The following is a 17,359-nucleotide window of genomic DNA, read 5'->3' on the forward strand; positions in this document are numbered from 1 at the left end:
TCCCAGCTACTTGGGAGGCTGAGGCAGGAAGATCGCTTGAGCCCAGGGGGTGGAGGTTGCAGTGAGCCAAGATTGCATCACTGCACTCCAGCCTGGGTGATAGAGGTAGACCCTGTCTCAAAAAAAAAAAACTGGAAGTGAGGACAGCCAGTTACTGGGCAGTGAGGATGTGGGTGGGCATAAGGGAGTGACTTCCTGGGGCCAGGGAGACAGTGGAAGCAGCCAAGAGTTTCTCCATAAAGCGGAAGACAGGGAGTGGTTCACGGCAGGCGTGCTGGGAGAGCATTCCCACTCGGGAGTCTCTGGCTGGATGCTCCACACCCCCAGCTCCCTACTTCCCTGGTTTTCTGTGGATACTGCGTAGACCAGAAGGGGGTGGGGGCCACGAGTGTACACAGCTTTAGATGGCAGGAGCAAGTGCTGGGCCCGTGGCCGGCTGAGCCTCTGACCTCCCGCTTCTTCCCTGCAGCTTGGAACTGGCTTCAGCGACGAGGAGCTGGAGGAGCATCACCAGAGCCTCAAGGTGAGCCATGGCGGCCGCGCCTCAGCCTCCACCCCTCTCCCCTCTGCCCCTGACAGCACAGTCCTTCCGTGCAGGGCTCTTGGCTTCCACCATCTTGGGACTCCAGGTGTGGGCAGGAGGGCAGCAGGCAGTGAAGCTGGCTTTGGAGTCCAGCATCTCCGGGTTCATGTCTCAGCACTGCCGGCTACTAGCTGGTGACCCTGCTCAAGGAGCCTCGCCTCCCCAAGCCCTGTGCCTCACTCACACCAGGGGTTAGCCACAGGACACAGCAGGTGCCATAGCTGCTCCTTGTGAAGTGCCTGTGAGCCCTGATCAATGTGAATGTATGTTGTCATGGTCACAGGCATTTCAGGCATGAGTGTCTGTCCTACTGGATCTGTATTAGTTTATTTTCATACTCATGCTGCTATGAAGAAATAACCCAAGACTTGCCGGGTGCAGTGGCTCACGCCTGTAATCCTAGCACTTTGGGAGGCCGAGGTGGGTGGGTCACTTGAGGTCAAGAGTTCGCGACCAGCCTGACCAACATGGTGAAACCCCTTCTCTACTAAAAATACAAAAATTAGCTGGGTGTGGTGGCACATGCCTGTAATCCCAGCTACTCAGGAGGCTGAGGCAGGAGAATTGCTTGAACCTGGGATGCAGATGTTGCAGTGAGCTGAAATCATGCCATTGTACTCCAGCCTGGGCAACAGAGTGAGACTCTGTCTCAAAAAACAAAAAAAAACTGGGTCATTTATAAAGAGAGGTTTCCTGGACTCACAGTTCCACATGGCTGGGGAGGCCTCACGGTCATGGTGGAAGGTGAAGGAGGAGCAAAGGCACGTCTTACATGGCGCCAGGCAAGAGAGCGTGTGCAGGGGAACTGCCCTTTATAAAGCCGTCAGATCTTGTGAGACTTCGTCACTATCACGAGAACAGCACAGGAAAAACCTGCCCCCATCGTTCGGTTACCTCCCACCAGGTCCCTCCATGACACATGGGGCTTATGGGAGCTATGATTCAAGACGAGATGTGGGTGGGGACACACAGTCCCTGACACCATCTCTGTCCCACTCTTTGGTTCTCTCTCTCCGTTGCCCCCTCTCTCTACATCTCTGTCCCCGTCCCACTGTGTCTCTGTCTCCTTCAGGTCTCTGGCCCTTTCTCTGCCTCTTTTTGTCTTTAATGTCCTGCCTCAGCCCCCAGGGCCTTTCATTTCTTTCCATCTCCCATTCCTCCCAACTCCCACCTTTCCCAGCTTTTTACTTCAAGGGGGTGTCTTGTTTCTTTTCCCTTCTTTCACTTTCTATTTTTATTTCTGTTTACTTCAAGGGAGTGTCTGTTTCTGTTCCCTTCCTACACTTTCTGTTTCTATTTCTATTTCTGTTTACTTCAAGGGGGTGTCTTTTTTTCCCTTCCTCCCTCTCCCCAGCCCTCCAGTGCTTGGCCTTGACTTTGAGATTCCAGACCCTCTGTTCCTCTCTTCTTCTGCTCACTGCAGGCCCTGGTGCTGCCCAGCCCACGCCCTTACGTGCGGATAGATGGCGCTGTGACTCCCGACCACTGGCTGGACCCCAGCGCTGTGTGGGAGGTGAAGTGCGCTGACCTCTCCCTCTCCCCCATCTACCCTGCTGCACGGGGCCTGGTGAGTGGCAGAGGACCTGGGCGTGGCCCTGTGTGGGATTCTGGGCGGGCACACGGAGAGCAGAGTAGAGAGGGGACCTTGGCTCATGTCTGCTCTTCCAGGTAAGGATCAGGAAGATGAGCTTGCATTTTATTTGAGTGTCAGATAAAAAGGTCAAAACATTTTTTCTTTAAAAATGGGCCAGGCACGGGGGCTCGTGCCTGTAATCCTAGCACTTTGGGAGACCAAGGCAGGCAGATCACTTGAGGTCAGGAGTTCCAGGCTAGCCTGGCCAACATGGTGAAACTCCATCTCTACCAAAAAATACAAAAATTAGCCGGGTATGGTGACCTGTGCCTGTAGCCCTAGCTACTGGGGAGACTGAGGCAGGAGAATCGCTTGAACCCGGCAGGCAGAGGTTACAGTGAGCCGAGATCACGCCACTGCACTCTAGCCTGGGTGACACAGCAAGACTTCGTCTCAAAAAAAAAAAAAAAGAAAAAAAGAATGCACCAGGAGTAGTAAGAAAACAGTGACATTGCTCCCTTCAGTATCATAATCTCATCTGCAGCTGTGAAATCACTTTCAGAAACTCAGTTCTTTTAAGCAAAGGCTTAGTTCCCTTCCTGCTCACCATTTACTTTGCTGCAGTTTCTTCCTCAGCCATAATTCATTTTCATGCTATCAGGTTTTAGAATGCCTTGGCTAATTTCTCTCTTTAGTGCTTCAGTCTTCAGCACTCACTGAGGCACTGTTGTAAACCAGGGGAGAACCCCAGCCTGTGGCCAGCACTAGGAAAGCTCCCAGTGTCTCCTTCCAAAGAACAGCACATCTCAAAGTTAAAATGAGGTTGGGTGCAGTGGCTCACACCTGTAATCCCAGCACTTTGGGAGGCCAAGGTGGGAAGATTGCTTGAGGCCAGGAGTTCAAGACCAGCCTGGACAACATAGTGAGACACTGCCTCAAAAAATATATAAATAAATAATTTTAATTAGATATCTTTTCATTTTCTCCTTATCCTTCAAAACCAAGCTAGCATATACTTTTCTGTTGAGGAGCAGACTTCCACTTTTAAAGAACTCTTTTTTTTTTTTTTTTTTTTGAGACTCGGTCTTTGTTTTCCAGGTTGGAATTCAGTGATACAATTGTGGCTCACTGCAGCCTCAACCTCCTGAGCCCAGGTGGGCCTCCAACCTCAGCCTCCTGAGTAGCTGGGACTGCAGGTGTGCACTACCACACCTGGCTAATTTTTGTATTCTTTGTAGAGACGGGGTTTCACCATGTTGGCTAGGCTGGTCACAAACACCTGGCCTCAAGTGATCCGCCCACCTCGGCCTCCCAAAGTGCTGGGATTGGAACTTACATTTTTGATCTAATGTTTAAAAATTTTTTACCATGCTGCACGTTAGAGAGCCAGGGACCCTTAGTGACAAGGGACAGGAGCCGGTGTGTATCCGGCCCTTGCTATGCAGCGGGTGCTGTGTGGTCATCAGCGTGTCACTCATAGACACTCATTTAATCCTCTCAAAATCCCTAAGACACAGTGACACAAACATCTCCATTTTACAGGTGAGGATGTAGAGCCCTAGAGAGCTTGAGTAACTGCCCCTGGATCACGTGGCTCCTGAGAGTTGGGAGCTGGGATTGGAATCCCACAGTCAGGTTCTAGAACCCATGCCCTGGCCCCATAGTTCAGCCTTTAGCCTGAGTCATCGTCATCATCGTAACGGCTGTAGCAGGCGGCATTTCTTTTTTTTTTTTTTTTTGAGATGGAGTCTCACTCTGTCGCGCTGGCTGGAGTGCAGTGGCATGATCTTGACTCACTGCAAGCGCCACCTCCTGGGTTCACACCATTCTCCTGCCTCAGCCTCCCGAGTAGCTGGGACTACAGGCACCTGCCACCACACCTGGCTAATTTCTTTTTGTATTTTTAGTAGAGACGGGGTTTCACCATGTTAGCCAGGATGGTCTTGATCTCCTGACCTTGTGATCCGCCCGCCTCGGCCTCCCAAAGTGCTGGGATTACAGGCGTGAGCCACCACACCCGGCCAACAGGCGGCATTTCTTAAGCACTTACTGTGCCCTGGGTATGGTTCCAAGCACTTTGTCAACTTGTTTAATCCTTATGACAACCCATCGTTCGGCCCCCTCATGTGGATCAGGAAGCAGTCCAGAGTGAAGGAGGGAGGAGACTGAGCAGGGAGTGGCTGGGGCTGGACCGCAGGAGTCTCCATCCCGCTTCCGCAGGTGGATAGTGACAAGGGGATCTCCCTTCGCTTCCCTCGGTTTATTCGAGTCCGTGAAGACAAGCAGCCGGAGCAGGCCACCACCAGTGCCCAGGTGAGGCCCTGGGAAGCAGGGTGGGCCACCCAGGTGAGGCCCTGGGAAGCAGGGTGGGCTGCCCAGCTGCTTGGCCCTACCAGCTTTTTAGCATGGTGGCCTCTCTGGAACCTTGTGGAGGTGGGGGCAGCCAGCGAGCTTCTGACCACCCCATCCCACCCTCTCTCCTCAGGTGGCCTGTTTGTACCGGAAGCAAAGTCAGATTCAGAACCAGCAAGGCGAGGACTCAGGCTCTGACCCTGAAGATACCTACTAAGCCCTTGCTCTCCTAGGGCCTGGGTACAGGGCATGAGTTGGACGGACCCCAGGGTTATTATTGCCTTTGCTTTTTAGCAAATCTGCTGTGGCAGGCTATGGTTTTTGAGAGTCAGGGGAGGGGTGTGTGTGTGAGGGGGTGGCTTACACCAGAGTCTGGGATTCATCCCGTCATTTCTTTCAATAAATAATTATTGGATAGCTACTTTGTGACAAGGTCTGTGCTGGGCTCTGGGGGCAAAGCTTTCATGGGTGTCACTTGCATAGCATGTAGCCGTGGCCTAGGAACTGCCTGCAGTGGTGGGCGTCTTCTGTATCTGCTCTGTGCAGTGTGACCGCCGCTGGCCACCTGCAATGCCCGAGCCCTTGACAGGTGGCCAGCATGACAGAGGATGTGAATTTGTTTTGTTTTGTTTTTGTTTTGAGACAGAGTCCGGCTCTGTTGCTCAGGCTGGAGTGTGATGGCGACATCTCAGCTCACTGTAACCTCCACCTTCCGGGTTCAAGTGATTCTCCTGCCTCAGCCTCCCATGTAGCTGGGATTACAGGAATGTGACACCACGCCCGGCTAATTTTTGTATTTTTAGTAGAGATGGGGTTTCGCCATGTTGTCCAGGCTGGTCTTGAACTCCTGGCCTCAAGCGATCCACCCTCCTCGGCCCCCGTAAGTGCTGGGATTACAGGCATGAGCCACCACACCCAGCCATAGCAAATATTTTATTTAATTGTATTGGGCAGCAGTAGTCTAAAATCTTTACATACATATATTTTTTAACTTGTTTAACCTTCCAGCCATCCCACAGGGAGGCACCATTGTGAGCCCTGTTAAGGAAGACAAATGCAGCGTCTTAAAATAACACAGATGGCTTCTTTTACAGTTTCAGAGGTCAGAAGTTCAAAATCAGTTTTACTGGGCTAACATCAAAGTGGTGGCAGGGCCGGTTCCTTCTGGGAGCTCCAGGAGAGAAACTGTGTCCTTGCTTTTTCCAGCTTCCAGAGGCCACGCGGTTCCTAGGCTCATGGCTTCTTCCTCCGTCCTCAAAGCCAGCAGCATCGCGCCTGCAAATCTCTCTCCTGAGGTCATCAGGTCACATCCTCTCCCATCAGATCTCTGTTTCTCTCTTCCAAGCACTCAAGTGGTTACATTTAGGGCCCCCTGGATGATCCAGGATAATCTCATTTCAGGATCCTAACTCAATCCCAAAGTCTCTTTAGTCACATAAGATCGCACATTCACAGAGGCCGGGCACAGTGGCTCACGCTTTGGGGAGGACTTGGGGAGGCTGAGGTGGGAGGATCACTTGAAGCCAGGAGTTCAAGACTAGCTTGCTCAACACAGCCAGACTTCATCTCCTCTAATTTTATTAATAAAAATTAATAAAAATGTAAAAGGGCTGGGCGCAGTGGTTCACGCCTGTAATCCCAGCACTTTGGAAGGCTGAGGCAGGTGGATCACCTGAGGTCAGGAGTTCGAGACCAGCCTGGCCAACATGGCAAAACCCCGTCTCTACTAAAAATACAAAAATTAGCCAGGCGTGGTGGGGCACGCCTGTAATCCCAGCTACTAGTGGGGCTGAGGCAGGAGGATCACTTGAATCTGGGAGACAGAGGTTGCAGTGACCCGAGATCATGCCACTGCATTCCAGCCTGGGCAACAGCGAGACTCTATCTCAAAAAAAAAAAAAAAAAAAAAATAGATCACATCAAACGTTTCAGCGATTAAGACCTGGATATCTATGGGGGCTGTTATTATTCCAGCCACCCCACATGGGATGACACATTAGAGGAAAACCATCGGGAAATGGTCAGACAAGGCAAGCAGGATGCCTGGGACACCCACCCAGCCCTGGGTACCACGGGGCTGGGTTGGGGAAAACAGCTGCACTCGGGGTGGGGCCTAGGCTTGGGTCTTCTAGAGCAGGAGGCCTCTGACCTCGGGGCCCAGCGTGGAACATGAGCTTCTGGAAATGAGAGTGTCAGGATGTCCTGATACTCCCACAGGAAGGACAGAGGGCTCCTAGCCATCCCCTTCCCCTCACACTCTGTTTCTGCCTCTCACATCTGCCCTCCCTTCTTCCCTTCTCTTTCATCAGGTTCCTCTGCCCTCGTCTCCCGCCCGTCCTCTCTCCCCTTCCTTCTCTGTATCTGCGAGGCCTTGCTCCCTGCCATGCTAGTCTGTGCCAGGCTCACTTTGCTGACTGTCACTGTGACTCTCACCCTCCCCGTCTCTCTTCCATGTCTCCATCACGGTCTCTTGCGCACGCAATCTCTTGGGCATTTTGTTTCTATTTGTCATAGCCCAAGAATACAACATTGCCTTCCTATTCTCCTTGGAGCTAGCAGTGGCCCTGTGGCCCCGTGTGGGCAGACCCAGGGGACATAAGCACAGGGGCTGCTGGGGGCTTCTGGAGAAACATCTTTCCTGAACAAAAAGGACAGCCCTGGTTGTGGCAGCTCTTCCCCTCCTCCTGCCTTGACTAGAGATGATGGCTGGAGCCAAGTCACCACCTTGTAATGATGAGGAAAAAGAAAGGAGAGTAACAAACTAGCCCTGACGACCCTAAGACAGCGAAGCAGGGGCAGCAGCTGCCTAACGTGGGCTTTTGTTCATGGGAATGGAGGAAGAATAAGTCCCAGGGTGATTATGACACTCTAAAACATCACTTTTGGCCGGGTGCAGTGGCTCATGCCTGTAATCCCAGCACTTCGGGAGGCCGAGGTGGGCAGATCACCTGAGGTCGGGAGTTCAAGACCAGCCTGACCAACATGGAGAAACCCTGTCTCTACTAAAAATACAAAATTAGCCAGGCATGGTGGCACATGCCTGTAATCCCAGCTACTCAGGAGGCTGAGGCAGGAGAATCGCTTGAACCCAGAAGGCAGAGGTTGCAGTGAGCCGAGATCAAGCCATTGCACTCCAGCCTGGGCAACAAGAGCAAAACTCTGTCTCAAAAAATAAATAAAAAATGACTTTTGTTTCTCATGGCTAAGAGTTCCTGATACAGCTCTCCCTTAAAGAACTGGCAAATTAGTGTGCATTTGTGTTTCAATTTCAAATAAAATGTTTAAGGCAAAAAAAAAAAAAGTAAATATTGTATGTCAGGGGATCCCCACATCACTGTCTGGCTCTGTGTGGAGACCATGGTTCCCTTGGGCTTGGCTCTTCCTCCCTGCACCAGTGCAGGGCCCCAGGAACACATCTGCTACACATGGCCGCCTTGTCCCTCTGCTGGAGCTAGTCAGGGTCATCCTCACTCCTCAGTGACCCTCATGATGGCTCCACCAGGTAGGTACTTTTATTCTCCCCATTTAACAGGTGAGGACACTGAGGGGCGCAGGGATGTAAGCTACCTTCCCTAGGTCCACTGTCTAGGAAGTGGGGGGCCAGGGTTTGGTCCATGCCGTCAGCTCCTTGGCTGGATCTGTAACTACTTACTATGGAGAGCCTCCTGGGCTCCTGTGAGGTGTGGAACCTTATCCCGCAGGCGGGGCAGTGGCATGGTCAGGTCTAGGAGTGCAAAGATCCTGCGATGGCTGGTGTTGTGGGCACTGACAGAGATGAGCCTGGCGTTAGGGGGAGCAGGGGAGACCATCTTCCCCCTGGTGAAATCCTGTTCTAAAATTGATGATACTCCTGCCTTGGCCTCCCAAAGTGCTAGGATTACGGCCTCATCTCTATTTTTAAAAACTAAGCATTCAGGCCGGGTGCGGAGGCTTGTGCCTGTAATCCCAGCACTTTGGGAAGCGGAGGCAGGTGGATCACTTGAGTTCAGCAGTTCGAGCCAGCCTGGCCAACATGGTGAAACCCCGTCTCTACTAAAAATACAAAATTAGCCGGGCATGGTGGCAGGTGCCTATATTCCCAGCTACGTGGGAGGCTGAGGTAGGAGAATCACTTGAACCTAGGAGGCGGAGGTTGCAGTGAGCTGAGATCGCACCACTGCACTCCAGCCTGGGCGACAGAGCAAGACTCCATCTCAAAAAAAAAGTAAAAATTCAAAATCCATCAGGTCGGGATGACACTTAGTGCTGGGCTTCAGGAAGAGTAGGCAGGAGGGTAGTATGGGAGGTTTCTAGGAGCCACTCTTGGAAGCAGCGCTCGCCACAGATGCTCCATTGCAGTGACTGGAACTCGGTCACATGACCACAGAACTCACTCACATGGCCACACCTAGCTGCAAAGGTGCTGAGAAATGTGGTACCCTGTTGGGAGGCCACTTCTGGGCTTCAAACCTTCGCTGTGAATGGAGCTCACAGATTTCCTAAAAATGGACATTAAATGAACTAGAGTTGGCCCTAAGGATCTGGCTCACTGCAACCTCCACCTCCCGGGTTGAAGCACCTGCCTCAGCCTCCCGAGTAGTAGCTGGGATTACAGGCACACGCCACCATGCTGAGCTAATTTTTGTATTTTTAGTAGAGAAGGGGTTTCACCATGTTGGCCAGGCTGGTCTCGAACTCCTGACTTCACATGATCCGCCTGCCTCGGCCTCCCAAAGTGCTAGGATTACAGGCGTGAGCCACCACGCCTGGCCTCAATATTTCTTTTTCTGGGTATTTGAGTATGATATTATACATGATGGTTATTAGCCAGTTGCATAGGAAGATTAGCTAATCTGTTTTGAGGAATACTTATCTCCAATATAGTTAGATAACGACAACATTCTTTTTTTGAATACTGGTCTCGGTTGCCTAATGACAGAAGGGTGACCTCATTAAGGAAGCCTGGAAAGTCTCAGCCCTCCACGTGATCCTACTGATGAAAATAGTTTCGGGTGAGCTGCGGAACAGCTGAAAAAGCTAGAGCAAGCGAGCAGGGCCCACAAGCCGAGGAAGGCTGTATAAAAGCGCAGGAGCCATTTTACCTCCAGGTTGGCCCTGCTCAGGACCAGGAGGAAACACCTCCAGCCCCCGACCTCCTCCCACAGGGCGAAAAGGAAAGCAGGAGGACCACAGAAGCTTTGGCACCGAGGATCACCGCAGTCTTCACCCACGGAGATCCCGGCTGAAGGAGCTGTCCAGCGACTACATCGCTAAGCGCAGGTATTCCAGGCGGATTCCCGAGCAGCAGATTCCCGAGCAGCGGATTCCCGAGCAGCGGATTCCCGAGTAGCGGATTCCCGAGCAGCGGATTCCCGAGCAGCGGATTCCCGAGCACCAGCGCCACCGCGCGTGCGCACACGCCCCAGACCCAGGCTTAGGCAAGCCGTGGGGGAAGGGAGGGCTGTTTCATCCCGCTGGGGCGGCCATGACGAAGTACCAGCGATTGGGTGCAATTAAATAACAGGATTTCTTTTTCTTTTTCGTTTTCTTTTCTTTTTTTTTTTTTTTTTAAGACAGAATCTCGCTCTGTCCCCCAGGCTGGAGTGCAGTGACGCGATCTCGGCTCACTGCAAGCTCCGCCTCCCGGGTTCAAGCGATTCTCCTGCCTCAACCTCCCGAGTAGCTGGGATTACAGGCACCCACCACCACACCCGGCTAATTTTTGTATTTTTAGTAGAGATGGGGTTTCACCATGTTGGCCAGGCTGGTCTCAAACTCCTGACCTCGCGATCCGCCCCACTCGGCCTTCCAAAGTGCTGGGATTACAGGCATGAGCCACCGCGCCCGGCCAGGAATTTATTTTCTAACACTTCTGGAAGCTAGAAGTCCAAGATCAAGGTGTTGGCAGGGTTGGTTTCTCCTGAAGCCTCTAGCAGAGGCCCTAATCTCTCCTTATAAAACCAATCAGGCCGGGCGCGGTAGCACAGCCATGAGCGACTGTGCCTGGCCTGAAGCCACATTCATAAGACAAGGTTAGAATCATGAAGGTGCTGGAACTTTGCTAAAGAACAGTCGTGGGTTGTGAAAGAGTGACACTCAGACTTAAGACCACGGCACACCGGCTCGGCCAAGAGATCTTTATTGGAGGCAGCAGGCTGGGCTGGGCAGGAGACAGAGAGAGAGAGAGAGAGCGGTGGGGGGTTTGCTTCTTTTATGCCCAGGAGGGCTGCGTGGATGTTTGTGATTGGTTGGGGTGGGGCTTAGAGCGAGGCGGAAAAACACCTCTCTCTGATTGGTTTTTTGTTTGGCGGGCTTGCGTTGAGGAAGAAGAACCCGGAACCAGCGCCATTAGGGTGCTCTAGTTACCTAACAGGTTGAGCAGTGACCTGCCATCCCTTAGCTTCCTCTTCTATATGTGCTCCAGAGTCATGTAACCAGGGGTCACATGATTTATAACTTCCCCAGCTACTGCTATAAATAATGTCACTATTGTGAAACATACAGAACTCATCTTTTTAGTGGGGTGTGTTAGCTAATACCTGTAATCCCCACTTCTTGGGAGGCTGAGGCAGGAGGATTGCATGAGCCCAAGAGAATGAGACCAGTCTGGGCAACATAGTGAGACCTCAATCTCTACAAAAAAATTAAAACTTTGCCAGACATGGTGGCACATGCCTCTAGTCCCAGCTACTCAGGAGGCCAAGGCAGGAGGATTGCTTGAGCCCAAGAGTTGGAGGCTGCAGTGAGCTATGATTGCGCCACTGTAGGGACCAGCCCTACAGGGTCTGTGGGTCTTTCTCCCCGTGTGCGGAGAAGAGAGATTGTAGAAATAAAGACACAAGACAAAAGAGATAGAAGAAAAGACAGCTGGGCCTGGGGGACCACTACCACCAAGACGCGGAGACCGATAGTGGCCCCAAATGCCTGGCTGCGCTGTTATTTATTGGATAATAAGGGGCAGAATAAAGAATGTGAGTAATCTCCAATGATTGATAAGGTCACGTGAGTCACGTGTCCACTGGACAGGGGGCCCTTCCCTGTTAGGTAGCCGAGGCGGAGAGAGAGAGGACAGCTTATGTCATTATTTCTTCTATGCTCTTTTCAGAAAGATCAAAGACTTTAATATTTTAGTACTTTCACTAATTATGCTACTGCTATCTAGAGGGCGGAGCCAGATGTACAGAGTGGAAAAGGAAAGTGAAACAGGAGCGTGACCGCTGAAGCACAGCATCACAGGAAGACGGTTAGGCCTCTGGATGGCTGTGGGCGGCTGACATCAGTCAGGCCCTCTACAGGAGGTGGTGGAGCAGAGTCTTCTCTCACTCCGCCGGGGAAAGGCAGACTCCCTTTCCCGGTCTGCTAAGTAATGGGTGCTTTTTCTAGGCACTGACGCGACCGCTAGACTAAGGTCCGCTAGGCAACAGGCATCTTCCCAGACGCTGGCGTTACCGCTAGACCAAGGAGCCCTCTAGTGGCCCTGTCCGAGCATGACAGAGGGCTCACACTCTTCTGGTCACTCCTGACCTCAAGTGATCTGCCAGTGCTGGGATTACAGGCGTGAGCCACTGCTCCTGGCAATAATGTTTTGTTTTGTTTTTAAAAAAAGAACTTGTCTTTGAGATAGCTTTCAGAGTGAGCATTTTGGCAGACCAAGAGCTACCACCTGGTCCTGAGACCCACTCCCAGGAACTGACTCAGCTATACAGAGATAGTTTTGGACACCCCTGTGATTTCATCCATAGCTGATCAATTGTTTCAGTTCCTCCAGCCCCTTGCCCACCAAAGTTTCCTTAAAAAACCCTAGCCTCAGCCCGGGCACGGTGGCTCACGCCTGTAATCCCAGCACTTTGGGAGGCCAAGGCGGGCGAATCACCTGAGGCCAGGAGTTCGAGACCAGCCTGGCCAACATGGAGAAACCCATCCCTACTAAAAATACAAAAATTAGCCGGGCATGGTGGTGCATGCCTGTAATCCCAGCTACTCAGGAGGCTGAGGCAGGGGAATTGCTTGAACCCGGGAGGCGGAGGATGCAGTGAGCCGAGATCGTGCCAATGCACTCCAGCCTGGGCAACAGGAGGGAAACTTCATCTAAAGAGAGAGAGAGACAGACAGAGACAGAGACAGAGGCAGAGACACAGAAAGAGAAAGAGAGAGGAAAAACCCTAGCCTCCAAATTTTCAAAGAGACACGCTTGAAATATTTCTCCCATTCTCCTCGCTTGGCTGCCCCTGAGATTATTAAACTCTCTCTCTTTGCTGCAACACCTGCTGTTCGCATTGGTTTTGTCTGGGCAGTAGACAAGAAGAACCCATGAGCCCGTGACAGTCCCAGCCCTCCCCCACTGTCTTTGCTAAGCCCAACAGTGGACACAGGTCTAAAAAGAGCCATTTCTTTGGCAGGAGGACTGAGAATTTTCTGACTGCAGTGCACCATGGGAAGGTAAGTCCTCTCAGAGCTGACCACTGTGGGGAAGCAGAGCATTTGTGTAATGGAACGCATAGTGAGTGTCAAGAGGTGAGGGCTGTGACAGTTCCTCTCGCTTGGTGGAGATAGATGGAAAGAGCTGAAGTCTGGGCGTGGTGGCCCATGCCTGTAATCCTAGCACTTTTGGTGGCTGAGGCAAGATCTCTTGAGCCCCAGAGTTCGAGACTAGCCTGGACAACATGGTGAAACCCTATCTCTACAATAAAAGAAAATATTTTTAAAAATTAGCCAAGCATAGTGGTACACACCTGTAGTCCAAGCTACTTGGGAGGCTGAGACATGAGGATCACTTGAGTCTCAGTGTTCAAGGCTGCAGTAAGCTACGATTGCAGCACTGCACTGGTGGTGGGCAACAGAGCAAGACCCTGTCTTATCGTTGAACCGGCGAGGTGGAGGTTGCAGTGAACTGAGATTGTGCCACTGCACTCCAGCCTGGGCAACAGAGTGAGACTCTCTCAAAAAAGAGAGAGAGAGAAAGGAGGGAGGGAGGGAGGGAAAGAGGGAGGGAGGGAAGGAAGGAAGGAAGGAAAGAAGGAAGGAAGGAAGGAAGGAAGGAAGGAAGGAAGGAAGGAAGGAAGGTAAGTAAGTAGGTAGGTAGGTCACCATGTTGGCCTGGCTGGTTTTGAACTCCTGGGCTCAAGTGATCCACCCACCTCGGCCTCCCAAAGTGCTGGGATTACAGGTGTGAGCTACCCTGTCTGGCCCCAAAATTAACCATTTTGAAAAGTGAATAATTGACTGGCATTCAATGCATTCACAGTGTTGTACAACCATCACCTCTATCTAGTTTCAGAATATTTTCCTCACCCCAAAAGGAAACCATGTACCCTTGGGCTGGTGGCTACCTGCTTGGACAGCCCAGTTCTAGGTCAAATTCTGTGTTTTATCCCTTTTCCCTGTGAATTTTCTGGACTTCTTTGTGTTTTCTCCTGGGAAGCTCTGAGGTTTCCATAATTCCTGGGCTCCAGAAAGAAGAAAAGGCGGCCGTGGAGAGACGAAGATTTCATGTGCTGAAAGCTCTGAAGAAGCTAAGGATCGAGGCCAGTGAGGTAAGTGAGGGGAGGAGGGTGGCCCCAGAGATCCCAGAATCGCCCCCTCTGTGCCCAGTGTCCAGGGCCCATCTCAGCCAGGGAGAGCTGGACCGAAGGATATGAACTTCTATGGGACAGGCATTGCCCCTGCCTAAGGGAGATCCTAGGTCTTCTTCTCCTTCTCCTTCTCCTCCTCCTCCTTTCTTTTTCTTTTCTTCTTCTTCTTCTTCTTTTTTTTTTTTTATTTTTTTGAGACAAGGTCTTGCTGTGTCACCCAGGCTGGAGTGCAGTGGCATGAGCTTGGCTCACTGCGACCTCCACCTCCCAGGTTCAAGCTATTCTCCTGCATCAGCCCGCTGAGCAGCTGGGATTACAGGTGTGTGTGCCACCACACCCAGCTAATTTTTATATTTTTAGTAGAGATGGGGTTTTGCCATGTTGGCCAAGTTGGTCTTGAACTCCTGGCCTCAAGTGATCCACCTGCCTAAGCCTCCCATTGTGCTGGGATTACAGGCGTGAGCCACGGTGCCCAGCCCCAGGTACCCTTCTTCTTGTTCCCACCTCCATCCTCAGGCTCTGAACCTCTGATTGATTTTCTCCCCAATGTCTAGGCCCCAGTTGTTGCTGTGCTGTGCTCAGGTGGAGGACTGCGGGCTCACATTGCCTGCCTTGGAGTCCTGAGTGAGATGAAAGAACAGGGCCTGTTGGATGCCGTCACGTACCTCGCAGGGGTCTCTGGATCCACTTGGTAAGCATCACTCGTGTTTCAGATTGCTTTCTGACACATAAATGGGATTTTTGTTTTCCTCCTGACACCAAATGTGTGTGGTTTTTTCCAACGCTGCTTCTCGAGCTCTCTGGTACTAGCTGGGTGTCCTACAATTCTGAGCAATTCTGACGCTGTCTGCCTGCAGTTCACGTCAGATTCTACAGGTGAAAGGGGCTCAGTCCCAAAAAACTGCTCCCACTTCAGACACGAGTTGCAATTACCTAGCCGCTGATACTTCTGACTGACTGGCGATAGCTTGGGGTTTCCCACAGCTTCCTCCTCATGTTCAATAATTTACTGGGATAGCTCACAGAACTCAGGAACACACTTTACTTACATTTGCTGGTGTATTACAAAGGATGGGCCAGGTGTGGTGGCTCACGCCTGTAATCCCAGCACTTTGGGAGGCTGAGGCAGGAAGATCGCTTGAGTCCAGGAGTTTGAGACCCAGGCTGGGCAACATAGCGAGACCCTGTCTCTACAAAAAGTGAAAAAATTAGCCAGGCATGGTGGTGCATGCCTATGGTCCCAGCTACTCAGGAAGCTGAGGCAGGAGGATTGCTTTAGCCTGGGAGTCTGAGGCTGCATTGAACTACAGTCACACCACTGCACACCAGCCTGGGTGACAGAGAGACCCTGTCTCAAAAAAAAAAAAAAAAATTCCAAGGGTTTTAGGAACTCTGCACCAGGAAGCAGGGGAAAACACCAAGTATCTTTCTTTACTACACAAAGCCACGGACAAAGCATAATAATACTACCTTCTGACATTAAAGGAGGATTTACATGTTCAGGTGCACTTTTCACACTGCAGGTGGATAGAATACAGCCCTTTTAACTTATCAGCCTCTATGATAAAGTATTACATTAATCTGTGTAGGACTGTCTCATTCAGGAGGCCCCAGATGGCAGGTATGAAATACTCATGTCTGCGTGTTTGTTGCCAAGCCCAGGGCAGACATGACTAATAGATCTTGGCACATTTTCAGAGCAGGAGGTAAGGCTAGGCAGAGCAGCAGAGGCTCGAGTGAGATAGGCAGGGCAGAGGCACAAATGTTGAGCCTGGCTGGCCTGATTTGTTTTCCTTTCTGTGCTCAAAGTTTGATCTGGAGCTGGGTTCTAAGCTGGGTGTGGAGGATGAGGTTCATGGAGACGACAGCATGAAGAGCAGAGCTGCAGAGCTTGGGAGTGGGAAAGGTCCTGCAGAGTCACACCTAGGACCCCTCTATTCCTCCAAGGCTCATCTAACATGTTGAGTGACATTGCTTGGGGGTTTAGCCGTACTGCACGTTGCAGAACTCCAGGGGGAGCTGTTGAGATAGGAACCACGTGATTTCTTCTGCACTCTTTCCAAGGCTGCTGTGGTTAAAAAGGCAGGCCTGGCTGGACAAAGGGACTCACACCTGTAATCCCAGTACTTTGGGAGGTCGAGGTGGGAGGATCAATTGAGCCCAGGAGGAGTTCAAGACCAGCCTGGGCAACATAGCGAGACCCCATCTCTACAAACAGCAACAACAAAAGCCTTATATTCCAACAGCTTTGGTTTAGTTCCTGGAGCTGTCCTTCATGGGCTGTTATGAGCCCAGACATACTTCTTTGTGCCTTGGTTACCTCCACTGTTGAGCATTGTAAGTGTGGATGATGAAGACTCGGGAAGGATGTGTGCAAGGAGGTCCTTCACAGGAACACCTGCCTCATGGAGAGGGCGACCCACAGAGGAAACGGAAAATTTACATTAAATAAATATAACTGCAGAACAATCAAGTTCAAAGGAGGACTCAAAATCATCTGGGACAATCCTTCCATTTCACAGGCAGGAAAATGAGAGCATGATGGGAGAAAGGCCTCATCAGAGTCAAATGTTTTTTGCAGCCAGCACTTATTGAAGGTTTACATGTGACAGCAACATACTGTGCTGATCTCACAGGGCTGTTTGAGAATTAAATGATGAAACATATGCAAAGCATCCCAACCTGAGCTGTCCAGTAGAACTATATACCATGAGCCACATCTATTCTATCATTTTAAATTTTCTTTCCTTCTTTCTTTCTTTCTTTTTCTTTCTTTCTTTCTTTCTTTCTTTCTTTCTTTCTTTCTTTCTTTCTTTCTTTCTTTCTTCTTTTCTGTTCTTTTTTTCTTTTGGAGACACAGTCTCGCTCTTGTCGCCCAGGCTGGAGTGCAGTGGCGCGATCTTGGCTCATTGCAACCTCCACCTCCTGGGTTCAAGTGGTTCTCCTGCCTCAGCCTCCCAATTAGCTCGGATTATAGGCACTTGCCACCACACCCAGCTAATTTTTGTATTTTTAGTAGAGATGGAGTTTCACCATGTTGGCCAAGCTGGTCTCTAACTCCTAACCTCAGGTGATCTGCCTGCCCTGGCCTCCCAAAGTGCTGGAATTACAGGTGTAAGCCACCATGTCCAGCCCATTTTAAATTTTCTAGTAACCTCTTCAAGAAGGTAAAAAGAAACAGTGAAATGAATGATCCATTTTCTTTAACCCAATATATCCAAAAGATTAGCATTTTGACACATCATTAAGAAAAAAATTGTTAATGAGATATTTGATATTCCTTTTGTCAGACTAAGTCTT

General features: G+C 50.9%; 2 protein-coding genes across 6 annotated transcripts in view; both read left to right on the plus strand.

The window, feature by feature from the left end:
• Positions 1-4,929, plus strand: part of LIG1 (DNA ligase 1) — a 56,320-nt gene extending 51,391 nt beyond the window's left edge. For all 5 annotated transcript variants that reach the window (XM_063615789.1, XM_055235822.2, XM_063615788.1 and 2 more), the window contains 4 exons: positions 470-523; positions 2,007-2,150; positions 4,377-4,469; positions 4,642-4,929. In XM_063615789.1, coding sequence (XP_063471859.1) covers positions 470-523; positions 2,007-2,150; positions 4,377-4,469; positions 4,642-4,725 — 375 coding nt within the window. In that variant the 3' untranslated portion in view covers positions 4,726-4,929. The remainder of the gene's footprint in view (positions 1-469; positions 524-2,006; positions 2,151-4,376; positions 4,470-4,641) is intronic.
• A 3,935-nt stretch (positions 4,930-8,864) lies between these two features.
• The window catches only part of PLA2G4C (phospholipase A2 group IVC), a 59,062-nt gene continuing 50,567 nt past the window's right edge, over positions 8,865-17,359 (plus strand). The window contains exons 1-5 of the mRNA XM_063614905.1: positions 8,865-8,922; positions 9,763-9,925; positions 12,887-12,926; positions 13,940-14,020; positions 14,614-14,750. Coding sequence (XP_063470975.1) covers positions 8,865-8,922; positions 9,763-9,925; positions 12,887-12,926; positions 13,940-14,020; positions 14,614-14,750 — 479 coding nt within the window. The remainder of the gene's footprint in view (positions 8,923-9,762; positions 9,926-12,886; positions 12,927-13,939; positions 14,021-14,613; positions 14,751-17,359) is intronic.

Source organism: Symphalangus syndactylus, chromosome 13 (genome assembly GCF_028878055.3).
Source record: "Symphalangus syndactylus isolate Jambi chromosome 13, NHGRI_mSymSyn1-v2.1_pri, whole genome shotgun sequence".
In the NCBI taxonomy this organism is placed as follows: domain Eukaryota; kingdom Metazoa; phylum Chordata; class Mammalia; order Primates; family Hylobatidae; genus Symphalangus; species Symphalangus syndactylus.